We start from the raw sequence: 19,303 nt of genomic DNA on the forward strand, positions 1-19,303 counted from the left end.
AAATTTTCAGGGCAAAAACAGTGTTGTCAATTCCATCAATGATCGAGCAGACTTTGAGGCTGTTGACCATGCACTGGACATTCTCAGCTTCACAACGGAGGAACAGGAGTCTATTTGGGGAGTGGTGGGAGCCATCTTACACTTGGGTAATGTTGCCTATGAAGCAGATGATGATGGACTCGCTAGGGTTAAAGATGAAACGCCCATTAGTGACTGCAGCAAGGTAAGAGTTTCTACTGTACAGAGTTTTAGCCACTTATCAGCAAAGGTATATAAAAAAAATTGAATTATGATATTGGGTATTCCAGGTTTTCTATCATCTTGAGGAGAAAACCTGTTATTCAAAACTAACAGTAAATAGGAAATGAAAATCTGCATTGAAGTGCTGCACAAACTTTGAAAAACTCCCCCTAAAAATATTGATCAAGGAAAAACTGAAATTTTAAGAAAATTTTGAAAAGCCTTGAAATATTTCATGGAACAGAATAAATGTTTCAAATTCATTTGATTAAGAAATATAAGTAACTCTATAATCTTTATTATTTCTGTTTTTTAATGATTATAAAAGTTCAATAAACTACACAGCAATTGCAAGTTTAGAAACTTGTTCTTTAAAATACTCATTGTCTTTTCGATTCTTAGTTACTAGGCTGTGAAAAGGACGAGATGCTTAAAGCTCTCACACATCGTACCATTGAGGCACGTGGAGATGTTGTCACTTCACCCCTCAGCCCAGACCAGGTAAAATGCAGTCAAAACTCATCTTCTGTGGAAACTATATTATTAAATTTTCAAGTATCAATATTAATCTGATACATTCTAAAGTGAAACTGTATTCATGTACAGTATATTGTTTTAAATAAAGTACAGTGTAATTCTTATAACCTATCACAAATTATTTTATCCAATAGAAAGTTCCAGGAGTGTGTTATCTTTAATATATATCCATAATTAAATTAAAAATTTGTTTTATTTGGTCAGGCTGTCTATGCCCGAGATGCCCTTGCCAAGTCAGTGTACGAGCGTCTCTTCGACTGGCTCGTGGTGAGACTAAATCACTCTCTTCAATGCCCTGAGGCGGGAAGGAAAACTCTTCTTGGTATTCTTGATATCTATGGCTTTGAGATCTTTGACAAGAATGGGTATGTACCAGATTGTTTGTGCAGTTATGATCTCTATATAGTAATTTCATCACCTACTGTACCTGTATATTTATGAAAAGGAGTACAGGTATTTAAAAAAATGAAGGGAGACTGCATTTTAAGTAAAATTCACTAGTTCTAACAAATTCATTTTAAACTGAACAACTACATTTTATAAAAGTTTTGGTTTTGTAACATTCTACAGGTTTGAACAGTTCTGTATTAACTACTGTAATGAGAAACTACAGCAAGTGTTCATTGAGCTGACCCTTAAGAGTGAGCAGGAGGAATACAGGCGAGAGGGAATAGAGTGGGAACAAGTGCAGTACTTTGACAACAAGATCATTTGTGATTTAGTGGAGGAAAAGCACAAAGGTGAGAGTGAGACATTTTCTTTGTGTGTTTCTTGGATATGTAATAAGTTTCTCACCTAACCAAGCCCTGTCCTGCTTTAATGTAGGTTGGGTAACATGAAGAGCTACACAAACTCTCCCTTATTTACTGTCATTCATGCTGCTTGACCAGCTGTGTTACGTTATGGTGTTTCTCCGCCACAAGAGAGCCCCAAATTTTCAATCGGATTTACCTGTCATATCACTGGAATGTTGGCATTTTGTACATGCAATTAAAATGTCTTTTAAAGTGAACAGCAGTAGTAATCCAGACACAGGTGTGAAAATATATAAAATTAATGTAACCTTCAGGTTATTTTGTGATTTGTACATCATGTGGGCACTGTTTACTAATTTGTACTTGTCACCTTTAAAGGTACTGGCCAAGCAAAATGGTTGCTCTCAACCATTTAGGTATTTTCGTAAATTTTTTAGTTAAATATTAACATCTTGTAAAAACACTGGATATACTTCAAATTCATTAAGCCACTATTTCACATATTAGACTTTCATATTAGTAATTGACTGTCATTTGGGTTATTAGCCTTTTTTCACATAACATTACTGTACATGAAATGTTTCAACAAGGGTTGATTTCTAATTAGTATTTTGTAAAAACATAAATATCAGACAATAATATAGGCCACTGTGAAAGCTAGAGACAACAATTAAACCATCTGATATTTACAAACTGTTTGTACATACAGAGTTTATTTCCACACCATATTTTGTTATCAGTTTTAATGCTGTATTTAAAATAAAATTACCTTTTGTACTCATCACAGATAACCTTGACTGTTAATACTATCTTTCCTTCCACCCCATGCACCATAAAAACATTCTTTAACCTTATTTAAGTAACCATGAATTTCATGTTTAAATCTCTGATGGTTTTCTTGTACTGTACATTTCTATCTTGGCATATAATGATCCTATGATTATTAAACCACCAGGTGGATTAGTTACTACTTTGCTGCAGCTGATATTTTTATTTTATTTTCTATATACAGTACAATACTGTAATGTATATAATATATATATAAATATTTTTTAGGCATCATTTCCCTCTTGGATGAAGAATGTCTTCGTCCTGGTGATGCAACAGATTTAACCTTCCTTTCCAAGATGAATTCTCACCTGGCTTCTCACGAACATTACTTTAGCTATGACACTTCTCATAACAACAAGGCAAGTACAGCGAGCCTTTGTATGTATTATTAGTAATATTTATTAATTTTACTTGAGACATTTGTCATTAAATTTTTTCTGTTGTTGTAATTTTTGTCCTTAAGTGGAAAATTATGTTGTATACAGTACTAATAATACTAGTTTATTAGTTTTTAGAAGTAGAAGAATAAATGACTGAGACCAATTTAGGAACAAAAAGTTTTCTAACGAAGATCTTTTTCATATTCATTGCTGAATTCTGGTGTAATTTTGAATATTTACCTGTTTCAACATTATTGATTTGGAATTTGTCCATGGATATTTTACATTTGTAATCATTTAATTTTGTTATATATTTCTTTTGTAGGTAAAGAAAACAATTAATAAGGATGAATTCCGCTTGCGGCACTATGCAGGTGAAGTTGCCTACCGAGTACAAGGCTTTCTGGACAAGAACAATGATTTACTCTTCCGTGACCTTAAGGAGACCATGACACATACCTCTAATTCGATAACTAACATCGTTTTTCCCAAGGTAATAAATATTTTAATATTGAAGTCAATTTTGTTCACATGTACTTAGATCTAGTAAAATCATGCATGAAGAATCTTCATTTTTAAATCACGGTCAGGAACAGTACTGGCACATCAAGTTACTTGTGATAAAGGTAAGAAGTAGTTTTTATGGTACAGTACAGTAGAAATTAAACCAGTGCCAGTTTGGTTCTGGAAAAATGTTCAGAGTTAACTGATTTGTTACTGTATATCTGTAAGAAAAGTACAGTTTCCATGACATAATTTACAGAATGCATTGGAATTACAAATTTTTGAAGAAAGGTTACATAAGATAGTACAGTATTACAGGTACGGTAAATCTGATAGAAGTTGTAACCAAAGAACATTGATCCTCCTTCCCCATAGTCTGGTCTTGCTAACCAGGGCAGTAAATCACTGTGTACTAGCTGGTTATACTCGGTGAAAGCTATCATTAAGTGTTGCCTTAACAATGAAATGTGACGATTCCTGAAGTGAACAACCTACAGTACAGTATTTAAATTTTTTTTAGTTGGATAAATAACTCTTTAGTTGTCACTCTAGTTAGTTTAGTATACTGCAACAACTGTTCAATGTGAATTACAAAACTTTTGTTTTTAGGATTAATGCCATTTCTTTTTTTAGCCAATCTGGGTAGACTATCACTAGTCAGCCATTTGGCATTGTCCATCCATCCGTCCACCCATAAACTCTGTACAGTTTTGACCACTTAAAAACTATTGGCTCAAATTTATTTTCTTTTGAGGATATTTCTTGGATGGCTCACTTCCAAAATTGTGTTAAGCATTAAGATTGCTACTGCCAATGGATGTTAAAGGTTTATTGTCCTCTTGTATTTAGATCATCTTAGTTGATGATAAAGTTATCAATGGGTGTACAGTATTCCTGTCCATCCAAAACTTTTTAAATTTTTGGCTGTCAAAACTACTGTACGTACTGGCTTAACTTGGCTGACATTTTGTGTGTTCCATGGGTCTCTGAACTCTCTCATATATTGGCAGGTGCAATCCTATATTAGTTTTAATGCTTTATGGAAATCTTGCTTTTATTTCATTGTAATACAGAGTGTAAATATTTTGCAACTTAAACCTGGTACAGGTATTAATAACTAGGGAATTGATGTAACAATATCTGTATAGGTTGTAATATTGTATTTTGTTTAAGGATGAACTGCTCAGAAAGAAGAGACCTGCTACTGCTGCCACACAATTCAAAAACAGTTTGGCTGATTTAATGACCATTCTCATGAGCAAGGAACCTTCTTACATTCGTTGCATCAAGCCTAATGATGACAAGCGATCATGTAAGTGACTGTGTTTCTTGATGTGGGATTGGGTAAGGGAGTAAGTAAGCAAGATATTTCATAGTACATAAATGTATGAAGCCATATGGTCATGACACTGTCTAAAAAAGGATGATTCTGGGGAAAAATATACAGGTACTAAATTTTGTAAAGATGAATTGATAAACTGTTTTCTGTTAAAAAAAATTTTGATACCTGTATGGCTTGTTCCCCCCACACCCCCACTTTTTTTTCTTTCTCTTTAATTGTTATATCAGATTCATAATTTTGCACCCTCTAGAAATGCCGTAAATATTATTTTGTGTCGAAGCTTTCCACTTGATTATAAGTTAAAGCTCTATCCACATACTCTTTGTGGTACCGTTTATTTTATTATTCGGTTCAAGTGTCATCTTTCTCTTTTAGTTTACTTTGATGAGGAGCGTGTGAGCCATCAGGTGAAATATCTTGGTCTAATGGAAAATTTGAGGGTGAGAAGAGCAGGTTTTGCCTACCGCCGTACGTATGAAATCTTCTTGGGCCGATACAAGTCTGTGTGTCCTGCTACATGGCCAAACTACCCAGGACCAGCCAAGGATGGCGTGAAAGCTATTGTTCAGCATCTTGGCTATCATCCAGATGATTACCGAATGGGAGCGTAAGTACTGTTTAGGTCAAATGAGCTCGTCAAGCTCTTACGAGTTTGGTGTCTGTGCATAGGTGTGTGCACATAGTTAAACAATCAATTGTATGAAAATATTTGTTTCTTACTTCCAATAATTTCAAATGTGAGTGGTATTTCATATTAAGCATAATACTGAAATAAATATTTGGAATTCACATAACTTGTGATACTTTCAGATAGAAATACCCTGTACGAATACTGAAAGTATTTATTTTTCAGAACTAAGTTGTTCATCCGGTTGCCAAAGACACTCTTCCAGACTGAAGATGCTTTCCAAAAACGAAAGAGTGAACTAGCAACTATGATCCAGGCTAAGTGGAAGGCATTCATGTACAAAAGAAGGTTCCTTAGGATGAAAGCAGCAGTGACTGCACTGGCCAAGCACTGGAGACGTGTAATCGCTCAGAGATTGCTTGTCCGCAGGAAATGGGCTGTTGGAGTTGTGCGAGCGTGAGTTTGAAACCTAAAATTATTTAGCCATGAAGATACTCTGGTAGACTGGAGTGATTGCATAACAACATTTTTGCATCTTTCTGGGTGAAATGGGAATGTAACATTTTATATACAGTATTAACAACTGATAAGAATATATGCCACCGTGTCCATAGCTTTATGATAGTTTCATTGTGATATGATAGACTTTATCTCTTAGTAAGAGTTGTATTGGTTTCAGGATCCATATAACTATCAAATTTAGTCATAGGCTGTAATGTGTATTTTGATATTAATGTGTAACAAGATAGAGTAGAAGAGATGGCCACGTTGATCATGAATACAGTACAGGGTATTAAAAAAAAATGGTGTGAAAGTTGGTACTAATTCTGTAATTCTGAATAGGTTTGTGAAGGGCTTCATCACTCGCAATGAACCTGTCAACCCTACAAATGCTCGGTTTCAACAGTTGGTCAAGTGTGAATATCTGTTTAGATTATCGAGGTCCCTCCCAACCAATGTTTTGGACAAGAGTTGGCCAAGTGCTCCAGCCCCCTGTGCTGGGACCTCAACACTCCTTCATGTAAGTTGGTTCCTGAATGATCTTGAGATGGAAAAGATTAAATTATCATGTATGTTGACAAAAGTGTATCAAGAAAAGAGTTAGAATTTTTTTAAGTTTTAGAATTTATTTATAAATTTATAGATGTTTTTGCCATCTAATTCCAACAAATTTGTCTTGTTTATATTATGTAATTGTCTGTAGTGTTAACTTCACATATTGTAGTTCTATTCACCTACACATTTTATTTTGCTTTCTCTTTTCTTTGTTTCTCCAATTGTGAATAAGAAAATCTTTTAATTTTCTACATCCTGTATTTTCATAATTTCAAGAAATGGTTCAAGCATTGTATCCAGCATAATTTCAACACCTCAATGTCTTATGCTAATTTGACAAAACTTGCTTTATTAGCCATCTGCATCCAGGATTTGTGAAAATGGGAACTCATGTTGGTATTATTGGGATTTGATCCATATTTTCACTCATTGTTATTCAAAATTATGGTTCCTTAGACTTATGCTTTAGTAAGGTAGGGGATTTCCCCCACTATTAATAAAATTCTTATTATTAATTTAGGTTTGTATTGTACTTTATCTTATAGTTGTCATAATTGGAACAGCCTAATTGAGAGTGCTAGGTTTCTCAAAGTCCACAAGCAGTTTTTTCTGGCTGACTTTCATTTGTAAACCTTTAAAATACTGTACTCAAATCACAACAGATTATTTTTTTTCAACCCTAAGTACTGTAGGTGTAACATGTTAGTTGCAATCTATTTATTCTCAATGCATTCCACAATTTCCTCGTTTTCTTTGTTTAACACAAATTCTCTTTTTGCATTTAATTTGTATTTGCCTTTTATTTTTTCAGGGTCTGCATCGTACTTACCTTGCCCGGAAATATGTGAAGGCTCTGCTACCAGAAAAGCGAGCCATGTTTGAGGAGAAGATTTTGGCTGAGCAACTGTTCAAGGGTAAGTGCATATAAAACTGACGAACTGAAAATATCAGAATAGCGATTTATGTGAGTAATATTCTATCCTTAGATCTTTTTCTTGTTTTAGAAATACATCATACTGGTGGGTAACATTTTTGTTTTGTAAGTGATTCAGGGGTGAATTCCCAGATGAGGGTGTATGTTGATATGGAGATTATTATGTGGGGGGAATTGTTAGCAAGTATTACATTTTATCGGGTATATTTCTTGATGTTGGTTACTCATCTCATCAACTAAGTGGTGTTTGTATTTTTGTAATGACAAGTAACTTCTAGATCTATAACATTTTCACTGCTGGCTAGTTTACTGTAAGGTGTAGGCCATCCATGAATCTAAGAGGGAACCACTGTGGTATCCTTTCACTTTACCTTACCGATGTACCCATAGCTCTCTTAGGTATTCATGAATATATAATTTTTTAGTATTTAAAAATGTTAATTATCTATTTGTTTTCAGAAAAGAAAATAAGTTACCCTCAAAGTTTGCCAAACTGGTTTGTAAACTCTAGGCTAGACCCAGTAACTGAGAGTTTGAGGAAAACTGCATTTGAGGACATAATCAAGACAGCGGGAGAAAAAACAAAGGTGAGTGTAGACCTAAGATTTTTGCTTCTGTGTGGTGAACTTTTATCATGTTTCATAGATGTTCTTCCCCTTCACTTAGTTTTACTTGGTTCACATCATTCTTTCTCCTCCTTTTAGTCTCTCCTTCAGTCTCCTATCATTCCCCTCTATTTCCTTCACATCATTCTGTCTCCTCCTTTATGGTTTCCCTTTTATTAGTGTAGCAGACCCTGAGAAACAGTTCTTTCATTTCCACTCATGTCCTGCTTTGTAATTCTTATTTTCTGCATACTATTAACCTTTTATATATACAGTGTTTACCTCCTGCCTAAAGGGTCAATGGATCACACCCAAGGCGCCTCCAGTTCATCTGCTGTGAAATGGGGGTGCTTAAATTTACGATTTTGTCCTCAAGGCTTTGTATTCAATTTTTTGTGTCTGCACTGCCACTAATGGGTGTGGTCAGGCCTTGGGGTCCAGTTTCATAGTCACCCCATATACAGTACTGCTCTCAAGGTACTGTACTCCATTCCTGTAACTACTAATTTACTTGTTCCTCTTTCATCCATAGTCTATGCTTCACACCTACATATGTAATAAAAATATTGGCTCAATGATCCTTCCATGCATCTATCTTTGCATGTTTTAGTATAGAGTTATTCTCCCCTTTTATTATCTCCGTGCACCTTTCTTTTCCCCACTGATAATTATCTGTGATTCAGTTCGACTCTCATCATTTCACTCACTAATATATGCCCTCCCAGATACAATACACTACCTGAAACATTTCACTTCCTTTTATTGGTCTCTATTCAAGCTAATATTTGTTTCTTCTTGTCTTCACTCTTTACTTATTAATTATAGTTTTTTCACATCGATTTTTAACTTCATCCTGGTGCACATTCTTCTTGACCCATTTAATGATACAAGTACTGTACAGTATTTTCAATGTCTCATCTGATATGCCCACCAGAGCACTGTTATCTTCAAGCTTCTGCTAACTTGTCTCCCATGTGCATCTCATATGTTTACCAAACTTGCTCCTTCTCTTTGTCACCTTAGCATTCCCATCTCTTAGTATATTATAAAAAAGAGGTCTTGTATCTGTAAGGGAAACAGATAAGTGACTGAATATTAATACTGTACTGTACAGTATACAAGGTATATAATAATTCCATTCTTAGTATTTCCAGTTATTTCTTATACTTACAGTATAGCAGGTGTACTATATTAATTCTAAAGTTACAAGGGTAATATTTCCAGTGTGCCAAAACACATAGATACAATACTTCTGTTCTTTAACAGGTTGACAGTATTGTTCATTATGTCACAATTTCAGTTCACTTGGCAGTGATACATTTAAAAATTTAGGAGTTATTTGTAGCTATCAGAGGCATTTGCTGTTCAGTAAAAATTTTTCTTCTTTACGGTAACCTAGTACTGCATACCATGCACCAAGTTTGATCGTCACGGCTACAAACCCCGGGAACGCATCTTGATCCTTACATCGGGAGCTCTGTACTTGCTAGAAGCAAAGGAGAATAAGCTGAAGCAAAAGCATCGATTCTCTCTAAAGGAAGTTCAAGGCCTACATGTGTCTCCAAATGCAGATAACCTTCTTTTGATACAGATTCCTGCAGAGAATGCCAAGAGAGATAAGGTATGGCTATTTTCAAAGCTTCCCTCTTATTACTAGTCAGTCATTGGTGTTTAAAAAAAAAGTAAGTTCTGTTGACACTATAATCTAGAGTGAGATTTAAGAGGATATATATTTTGGTTATATATTTGTTCTCATTCACTGCTGAAAAATTTTCTAGGATAAAGTCATGATACACTCTATCCATCTGTATGTGGTTAATACTAAGCATCAGCTACCCTGTTTCAAAGCAGGAAGAGGCTTTTACAAAATAAAATAAAATATTGAATTTAGTGTAGACAGGACATTACTTGTAGATTCTTTTTACATCTGAACATTATCTTACTTGCTGGTTACAGGGACTACCACAATAGTTAATACGTTCATATTTTCATGTCAAATACTGTATTACGTCATGTTCTAAAAATCCTTCATACTTTCATTGCATGCTGTAGAGTGAAGGTGCTTGTGACCCTAATCCAAAGGTAAGAATGATGATACACTTTCCAGCATGTGTAGAATATTACAGGTGTTGAGCACTCGCACAGCTTGTGGTGTATAATGTTTAAACAACCTGATGAAGATTTTTTTGACTGTACAGTATTCAGAAGTGACATGGCCTAAAGTGTGCATGAATCACTACTACAATATATGGGAAAGCTGCAGTTTTCTGGGAATTCATGAATGTGTATTTATTTTTGACAATATTTTTATGAATTTATAAGATTTAGTTTGGGAATACTGTAAAACATTTTTATGAACACAGGGAAACAGTGGTTGTTACACTTTAAGCTTGTAACATAGTGAATACACTATTGTTAACATATATATTTTGATATGGCATATTAATCTTTTTCAATTAATCTTAATTTAACTCTTTGCTTCTTAATGTCCTTGGTATTCCTTACAAGATAAGTGACTGAATGCAATAAAATAAAAACTAATGTATGAGTTCCATAACTGAATGTATTTGGAAAGCTCATAGTTCACACCATAGCTTTATATCAGAGTTGGCAATTACTCTTGAAGATCATGACAATAGTTTTTAAAGTATTGTTAAGAAGATAATCTGTGTCAAGCCTTTTTAAACTGGAATTCTGATACTGCAGTGGAATTCATGTCCTCTATTCCTGCACACTTAAATATAAACAACTGCATCATGAAATATCTTGGTTTCATGACACTGAAGTTTGGCTTTTCATCACTGTAAATGCACTATTTGGCACATTATTATTTTGCATGTTTTCTGTGTTGTCTTTTCTTTTACTCCATGCACAGTGTTGCACAAGTTTTAGTTGTAATGCATTGTCTGATTGCAGTGAAACAGACCACAAGTTTATATTTGATTTGATGCTTCTCGGTGAGTAAAGATGCACATATTAGACAGAATATTGAACATAGAAAGGTTCTTTAGATGGCTGATTAAAATATATGTTCTCTTGGTTTGTACATGCCATCCTGCATCATAGCTGGAAAGGGCTTATAGATTCTTGGTACAATAACGGCAATACATAGAAAGAGTAACTGCATCAGAAGGGCAACTTAATATTTTTGATGTTTCAGGAAAAGAGATGATTCTACCCCTAGAATAGCATAAAATTCAAATCTAAGACACTAAATTTTGCCTGTATCTGAAAACTTTTTATGACAAGTAGATTTGAATAGGTATGTTGCAAAGAGAGTACAACTAACTCTTCATGCCAAGAATATGTGCACACGTCATATTAGGGATACGAGGAAAGTTTAATTTCAGCTAATTGATATATGATAAACAATACATCTTGGAGTAATAGCATATATGAATTGGATAAAAAAAAATTCATGGTAAAGATGTTAATGTGGTTTTCTTAGCTTGGAGAAGGCATCACAGCATTTATTTGCCACTTTCTTTTAAGTTTGTTTATGGTGTTACATTGCATTACACAAATTACATAGTAGGAGGTGCATACGTCTAGAGTGGACAAAGAACCAGAAAACGATTGGAGATCTCTAGTGCGTTCCTCTGATCTGCTACCAGCCGTGTGGGTAGTTTAATTAATAGCAAAATCTACCATATTGTCACTTCCATTCTGAGTAACTGAGTTTCTCTTGGGACACAAGAGGTGGTTTCCCTACCCTTTTGTGAATTAATCTTGATTTTGACCATAGTGGCGCTTTGTCTGCTCTAGTCGTACGCATCTCAAATATAACATTATTTATTTTAATAGAAATTAGGCAGAGTTCTCCACATTTCAAAATTGGAAGTTGATGGTATGGTAAATAATATAGTGGCAACTTTAATGTGTGTGTATGTGTGTGTGGGGGGGGTAAGTTAGTGTGCACCTCTCATTGCAAGTGTGAAAGGTAAAGAAATGTAATACAGGACTGTTTTTATCAGTTGTGGTTTTAAATATAGGAGTAAAAATATTTTTTTTTCCACACACAAGCTTCAGGAGCAGTATGGTCAGACAATTAAACTTGAAAGCAACAATATTTATATTAATAAAAAAAATTGACATGATGGACTTCCACATAAAAGGTTTGTGTTAGTATTAGCAAAATCCATGAGAAATTTGTTTTGGGAAAAAAATAGTAGTAGTTTTGCATCTTTTTCTTTGTACCATTTTATACATTCTGTAATGGCAAAGCAGCAGAGCACTTCAATTGACCTGATCTTGCAGGGTGACTTAATCATCAGTGTACCAAATGTGATTGAAGCTGTAACCAAGATCATAACAGTCAGTGACAACCCTGAAGCGCTCAAAATTGCAGAATCTGAGAGGTAAGACAATTTCATAATCTTGTTTTTGACTATAATTTGTATAGAAAGATAAGCTGTCAGAGGTTTTAATAGTATATGTTCTTGTAGGTCTGATAAAGTATAATTATTGAAGTTTTTTAGACTGCATTTAGAACCAAGATCAGGTTATGAGTCAAGTCTTGGTGACAAAATTAATCATTAAATGTCTTCCATGTTGATATTTGATGTGCAAGTAAATTTGTGGTGTACTTCAAATTAAACCATAGTCAGTAATTTGCAAATTTTATTGTTACAACTATTTTAAATTAAGTTTTTGGCTATTCTAAATTAGCTTTTTAAAATATCAGTACAGTACAGTATTTGAAGCCAGCTACAAGAAAAGGAAGAGGCAGAATAATGAAACTAATTCTACTGTGACCCGAGACTCCAAAGATTTCCTATGAATATGCAATTCCATGTAATTTTACTTCAAAACATTAGAAAACAGAAATATTGTATTTATATATTTTAGGTAGAACTCTCCCCCCCCCCCCCAGAATGTACTGTACCTGTATAATTAAAATAGTTAGTTCTTTATTTGCTTTTAATACAGTAATTGCATTCTTAATGTCTTAATTTTATTCTTGATATTTGTAGTTATTAGGCTATGTAATATTTTCCTTTACAAATGTTTATTTTACAGCATTGGTCACACAATGAAGAATGGAAAGATGGGTACAATTATGCTTGACACTGGCTCATCAGTCACCACTATCAATAAAAACAAGGAGGGCAAACTATTAGTGGTATGTATTTTTCATAAATTGCTCTCCTTTTCAAGAAGTGAAATTTACGTGCATTTACTTGAACAAAGGTTGAGTTGCACTCGTTATGTAGTTATCACATAATATAAATAACAGGCAGAATATCACAGTAGTGCCAACATACACAGTACAGTATCATGTGCAGTTTTCATACACTTGATAATATGCAGAAAGCACATTCACAATTACTCTGCTAATGTACAACCAGCTTTGGAAACAAACAATTAAATACAGTACATGTACAGCACTTGTACTTACATCAGCAAAAAAAAAAAGCATTAATTTGCAAATCATATGCCATTGTTAACTCTTATTTAAATATTTATTTGAAAATACACTTCCTACCTAAACTGGATATCATATGTAAATATGTACAACTGTATAAATACAACATGTAAATACAGTATTGCAAAAATATGGTGCAAAATAACAATTCTCAGGAATGTTGTACACAATATTAAACCCCAAGCCTTAAACCATTTCATATGCTACTCCACAAAAGCCATACACTTATACTGAGTGGTACTAAAACCAAAATTGACCATTAATATAAGAGACAGTTGTATGTGTTCCCACCTCACACAGTTACACATTATCATAAATTTCCACAAACTTATGAAAACTGTTTTATAAGGAATATTGATTAACTGAGAGTTACCTGTCATGGACTCCATTAGAAAATTGGATTTCAGGATCAATCTCCATTTACTAAACTGTAAAACATAATCTAAAGTGTTACATAAGATATTTAGTATAGCCTTTTTAAAATTTTGACTTATTTCTATTTCCCAGGTGTTTAGTTATGCATGGTACCATGTATACGTATAATACCATATGGCAGTCTTCTTACATTCAGTTTTCTTGTACTTTCCAAAAGCAATATTGTATTGTTTTTCTTATTGTTTTCAGGTGGCTGGACAGTGAGGATCAAGTGATATATAGTAACATAAGAAAAACTGGCACAAGATGACTTATTGTAAACATTTAAACTGATAAGGAAAATGAAGGGAAGGAACAAGTTTATGGGGTTGAGAGTGAAATAGAATAATGACTTCAGACCTGCAAATATACTATCTAGTAATTTGGATGTTTATCAGCCTTGATCCCCATCAGTTTTGCATGACAAGCTGACTTTAAAAGGAAATGATAGTCTTTTGAGCTGATATACAAGTGACTGTATTTTGTTATATTTTAGAAACTGTGTAATAAAGTGCCTGCACTTCTTTTTGAAGCACTAGATGAACAAATATAGTTTTTTTTTTATTTTAGCCAAAGCTCCTATGTAGCTCTGAAATTGGTACAGTTCCTGTGGTTTGAAACTATTGCTAATGTACTGGAGTCCTAATAACTTGCTGATCATGAAAGAACACCGACAATGTTTAAGGTCTGTAATTTTCACATTAATTTTTGCTGTAAATAAAAGAGAAACAAATCTTCAGTAACTTCTGAATATTGTAGTGAGAGAGATAGCAGTGTTTGTAATTTATTACCTACTTATTTTTATATTTATTACTAGTCATAAAAGATTGTTTAGTCTTAATACTGTGATATATTTAGCACAGTTCATGATGGTGTTCCAAGATGCCATTTATGTCGTATGCACAGAGTGGCTTTGAAAAAAAAAACCAATGGTCATAACCCCAATTTCTTGGGCAAAAACGATCATCCTAAATAGAAGTTTGAGTACGGAACCATATGATTTTTTAGAAGGGGCATCATAGGTAGCTATAATTATTCAATGCATTAAAAAAAAAGTGGTAGGGATTTGCTTGAGAGTTTTCTCCACACACAATTACAAATTTGAATAGTTCAAATATCTTTACCTCCAGTTACAACTCCCTAATTGGCTCTTTCCCACAATAATGGAAGGCAACTGGAATAAATTTAAAAAATGGTCATGCAAATTTTAACTACAATGAAGTTTACAACCACTCTTGAGCATGTGTCTGTCTTAACTTTGTGTTAACTTGTAGTATTTCATTGAATATCTCAGTGTATTCTATACTGAAAATGCTACTTATGCTTTAACAAAAAGATTTAAACTGTATCAATGAATTTTGTTTCTGCATATTGAGTAGATCCATGCAGAATCTTACTGAAACTTTTGGCTACTGTATATACATAATTATTAGTTCTATAGAAACCACAGCAGAAATGGTCCAAACTTTGAATAATAAAGTTTGTTTGCTTGCTTAGTTAACAGTGCAGGTGAAGAATTTGGGTTATATATGCATGAGGACAACTCAAATGTAGAGAATGTTAATGTTTCTAGTATATAATGTGAGAGCATGTGGAGATTCATGGTGGCCAGTGTTGTAAAAAGAACCCATACAAGATTTTTTTATGTACAGGTAAATAGATAAAATATAAACTTAGAGAAACAAAATTGGGAACACTTGCACATTTAGAGTTACGTGCATTACCAAATAAGGGGAAGTACAAGTTATTTTCTTTGCATTGTCATTCCACATATTTAGGAGTACTGTATTATGCTACTTTTTCTGAACATATTTTATTTTGTGTATTATACCAGCATTGAACCTTTTGTTAGTATGACTAACTATTAAATGGAGGATTTTTTGTTTTAAATGTACATAGTCTGTAATAGAATATTGTTTTGGTGCTAAATTATAAGTTACTATTGCTATTATTATTGTGGTAAATGCCTCATGTGTTGCATTTATATTGTTAACCATGGTGATGTAGGTTCTTTTTTATTATAATGTGTGGAATTCATGATATTTTGGGATTTTTCTAATGTGTGGGGAGGATTGTTTTGCCTGGCAACGGTGATTTCCAGGCTCTGAACTAGTGCATTCCTTCTTGTAAGCAAAGATACCACCTCTTTCAGTGTTGCGATTAAATGTTAGTTATTTTGTGATTTAATATATAATTACCTTTGTGAAGCCTTTAACTTATTAATGCCCTAAGAGAGATTAATTGGTTGTACTTATGTTAAAATCATTTAAATAGTAAGCTCACCAACTAGACAGATGACCACATTAGTTAGTACAGCCATATATACAGTATGCATATGGTTTTCTTGGTGAGGCTGCACTGTTGGGATAAATGATACCATCAGCAATTACAGATGATTACTTTTAAAAGTCCTAAGGATATCTTAATATTAGTGAGAATTGCTGACTCGAACATTATTTTTAAATATCTGTAGGAATACACTTTCATGATTTGCTTTAGCTTTTTTGTTACTGATAAACATATTGAGTGCCTTACCCATGTAATGTAGAAGTATACGTGTTTGCTTGCAGTTTTGTCAGTGATAAACCCAATGTAACTTGTGGTTTGATTTTTTGCAATGTGCCAAGAATGTACAAGATATGAATATGAAATTATTTTTGTGTTATTTTCATCCTTTACATTTGTACATAGCCCCTGCAAGCACATGTATTGGGTGATGTGGGGAGTGTCCAAGAGTTTAGTCTTAGATGTTTCAGGAGAGCAAGAGGTTAGTCTTGGGTGTTTCAGGAGAGCAAGAGGTTAGTCTTGGGTGTTTCAGGAGAGCAAGAGGTTAGTCTTGGGTGTTTCAGGAGATCAAGAGGTTAGTTTTGGGTCTTTCAGGAGATCAAGAGGTTGGTCTTGGGTCTTTCAGGAGAGCAAGAGGTTAGTCTTGGGTGTTTCAGGAGATCAAGAGGTTAGTCTTGAGTCTTTCAGGTGACCAAGAGGTTAGTTAATCTTGGGTCTTTCAGGTGACCAAGAGGTTAGTCTTGGGTGTTTCAGGAGATCAGGAGGTTAGTCTTGGGTGTTTCAAGTGTCTAAGGGGTTACTCCGAGAATCAAGGTTATGCAGTAGTTACCATTCCATCTTCGAGAGATGCTGGTGTAGTGTGCTCAGAGGTCCCATTTTATATAATAAGCATGCGCAAAAATTTAGATTTTTTTGTCAATATGGTTAGCACCAGAAAAAATTTATGGAATTGAACCAAAATTTGTGGAGACTAATATCACGATCCTGAACACAAAAATGAAAGCAAGAATGCATAGAAACATAACAACTTGACCTAACCTTGCCAAACTGGCTCCAGAATGTATCTGTACCTGTGCCAGCGTTGGTCAAGTCTGGTTATGAATGAGCTCTCTCTCGGTACTGTCGCAACACTCAATGGCAGAGTTTTCCAAGAGTTTACAATTCTTGCACCAAAAAAGTTTGCCCTAACAATTTTCTGAACTTGTGGTTTCTTCAACCTTATCTGTAACCCCTAGTGGGGGCAGGCATCCACCAGCTCCAGGTATGAACTCTTGAAATTGTTTATAGACTTCTATTGTCACCCCTTGCACACCTATTGTATAAGCTAAACAACTGCAGACGTTTCAATCTCTGGCAACCGAGATACCGTGGTAAAGGCTCCTATTTGGTGGCCATCCTTTGGACATTTTCAATTAACTGACAGTCTCAAGCATATCGTAGGGACCAGACGGGTGACCAAACGAGGAAGCGTCTCTTTTTGAGGAGTGTTATAAGGGTTACACCATATAGGAGTGTGAATGTCCTTCATGTAAGACCTACTAGTTAGTTGCTCAATTCACCCCCTTCTCACAACGATGTAAGAACTTCTGTTCGTTGTTGACATACACATCCAGGTCCTTTTCACATCTATTGTCTCAGTTCATGATGCTTTCACGTCTCGAGAAGTGTAATATCTCTAAACCGTCCATACAACCTCGGTGCATCTTTTTGCATTTCGTGATGTTGAATCTGACGGCCATTCCTTTGATCACTCACGAAGTTGACAAATCTTCCTGTTACATTTCTCAATCCGTTTGATTCCTAATTTTCCTGAATACTTGGCATTGTCCGCAAACATTTATATGGAGGAATGTATAGCTTCTGGCATATAAGTTATGAAACAAACAACAACGGTCCCAGTACACTGCCTTGAGGTGCCCTCCTTGTTATGGGTACACATGACGATTTCATGTCATTAATCACCACATATTGCTTGCAGTCATGGGGAAAGTCTGATCCATGCTAGGACACCCCCCTGAATTCCGTACTCTTCCAGTTTAATTTTATTTGCCTTTCGTGGAGTACGTTGTTGAAAGCCTTGGCAAAATCTAGATATAGGTGTATATATATTATTGATATTGCCACCATGTTCCAGGAATTGAGTACTGTACACACATCCAGCATCTTAAGTAAATGTGTCGAGCAGGAGCATCCAGGAATACACACTTCTACTGCTGCATCAATGATTTCCTTAAATTTCCACCACTATTCCTTTATATATGATTCTTGGTTTACAGTATGGTAAACATTGCAGTATTTTATTCCTGCGCTATTTTCCTTACCCTTGGTCACTACCGTATTTATTGTTAGTTATACCGTATATATGACCTATGACTGTATGCATTGGTGATTAATGACAAATTTAAAAATCGTCACTTTCTCTCCATAGTTTACTTTTCCTCATTTAATGTTTTTATCATGGGCGGATCCAGGAATATCAAAAGGGGGGGTCAGAAGGTGTGGATGGGGGAATATAGCAAGCACAGTGGCCCCACCTATCGGGGGGGCTCTTTAAGCCCCCTGAATATTTTTTTTTAATCACCAATATCATGGGCATACCGAGGCCATTTTGAAGCCATGTGCACTTGATATTAAGAGATATTCTGAGGTCAACAGTAATTACTTTTCATTATGCAAAAAGCCTGAGTACAATACCGCATTAAAGAAAAGGTATTGGAATTTTCCGCTGAAAAGGCGGGTCCGGACCCCCTGGATCCGCCCCTGTATCAATTTGTTTTTATTCTCAGATGTTCCTTCGCCTCATTATGTTATCTCCATATAACATAACATAAAAATTAACACCGTAACTAAATCGTACATACTGTATACTTGTACTGGCTTTTGAATACGGTGTCCATGATTTTAATATACATCAAGGTGGAGTCGCCAACTTTACAATGCTATCAAAATAACTTTCCTAATCTATATGTATATTCAATTCTAAATATAATATTTTGTGTTAGCTGAAGGTAGATTGAGAGAATTTGGTCAACTCGGTGACACACGGCGCCAAGTTGGTCAAACTTAACTCTATCTACTGCCATTATGTACCACTGGGAACCAAACCCCAGATGTGGAGCATGAGTCTAGTAACACCCAACAAATCTATATAAGCTAAATGACTCGTTATTGGCATACAAAAGTTTATAATAAAATGCAAAGGATTTTTGGATATAAAGTATTTAATTCCTTCTTGAGGCAATTAGTTGTGTAATTTAATATATGCAAAATAACTAAGAAACATTAATCAGATAAATTAGTATAAAAATAGGTAATAATAATGTATCAGATAATTATTTATAATAAACTAGGCTATACTATGATAAT

General features: G+C 34.5%; 1 protein-coding gene across 1 annotated transcript in view; it reads left to right on the forward strand.

Annotated features, from left to right (window-relative positions):
- LOC121867196 (unconventional myosin IC-like) overlaps window positions 1–16,305 on the forward strand; it is a 47,264-nt gene extending 30,959 nt beyond the window's left edge. Inside the window, 17 exon segments of the mRNA XM_042367005.1 lie at window positions 11–223; window positions 643–741; window positions 982–1,142; window positions 1,348–1,517; window positions 2,589–2,722; window positions 3,069–3,236; window positions 4,421–4,559; window positions 4,965–5,196; window positions 5,443–5,673; window positions 6,061–6,238; window positions 7,085–7,187; window positions 7,667–7,794; window positions 9,212–9,433; window positions 9,865–9,894; window positions 12,070–12,170; window positions 12,832–12,934; window positions 13,862–16,305. Of these exon segments, the coding sequence (XP_042222939.1) occupies window positions 11–223; window positions 643–741; window positions 982–1,142; window positions 1,348–1,517; window positions 2,589–2,722; window positions 3,069–3,236; window positions 4,421–4,559; window positions 4,965–5,196; window positions 5,443–5,673; window positions 6,061–6,238; window positions 7,085–7,187; window positions 7,667–7,794; window positions 9,212–9,433; window positions 9,865–9,894; window positions 12,070–12,170; window positions 12,832–12,934; window positions 13,862–13,876 (2,427 nt within the window). The 3' untranslated portion in view covers window positions 13,877–16,305.
- Window positions 16,306–19,303: the final 2,998 nt, after the last annotated feature.

The sequence above is a fragment of the Homarus americanus genome, unplaced genomic scaffold (assembly GCF_018991925.1).
Source record: "Homarus americanus isolate GMGI-L3 unplaced genomic scaffold, GMGI_Hamer_2.0 scaffold6317, whole genome shotgun sequence".
NCBI classification, from domain to species: Eukaryota; Metazoa; Arthropoda; class Malacostraca; order Decapoda; family Nephropidae; genus Homarus; species Homarus americanus.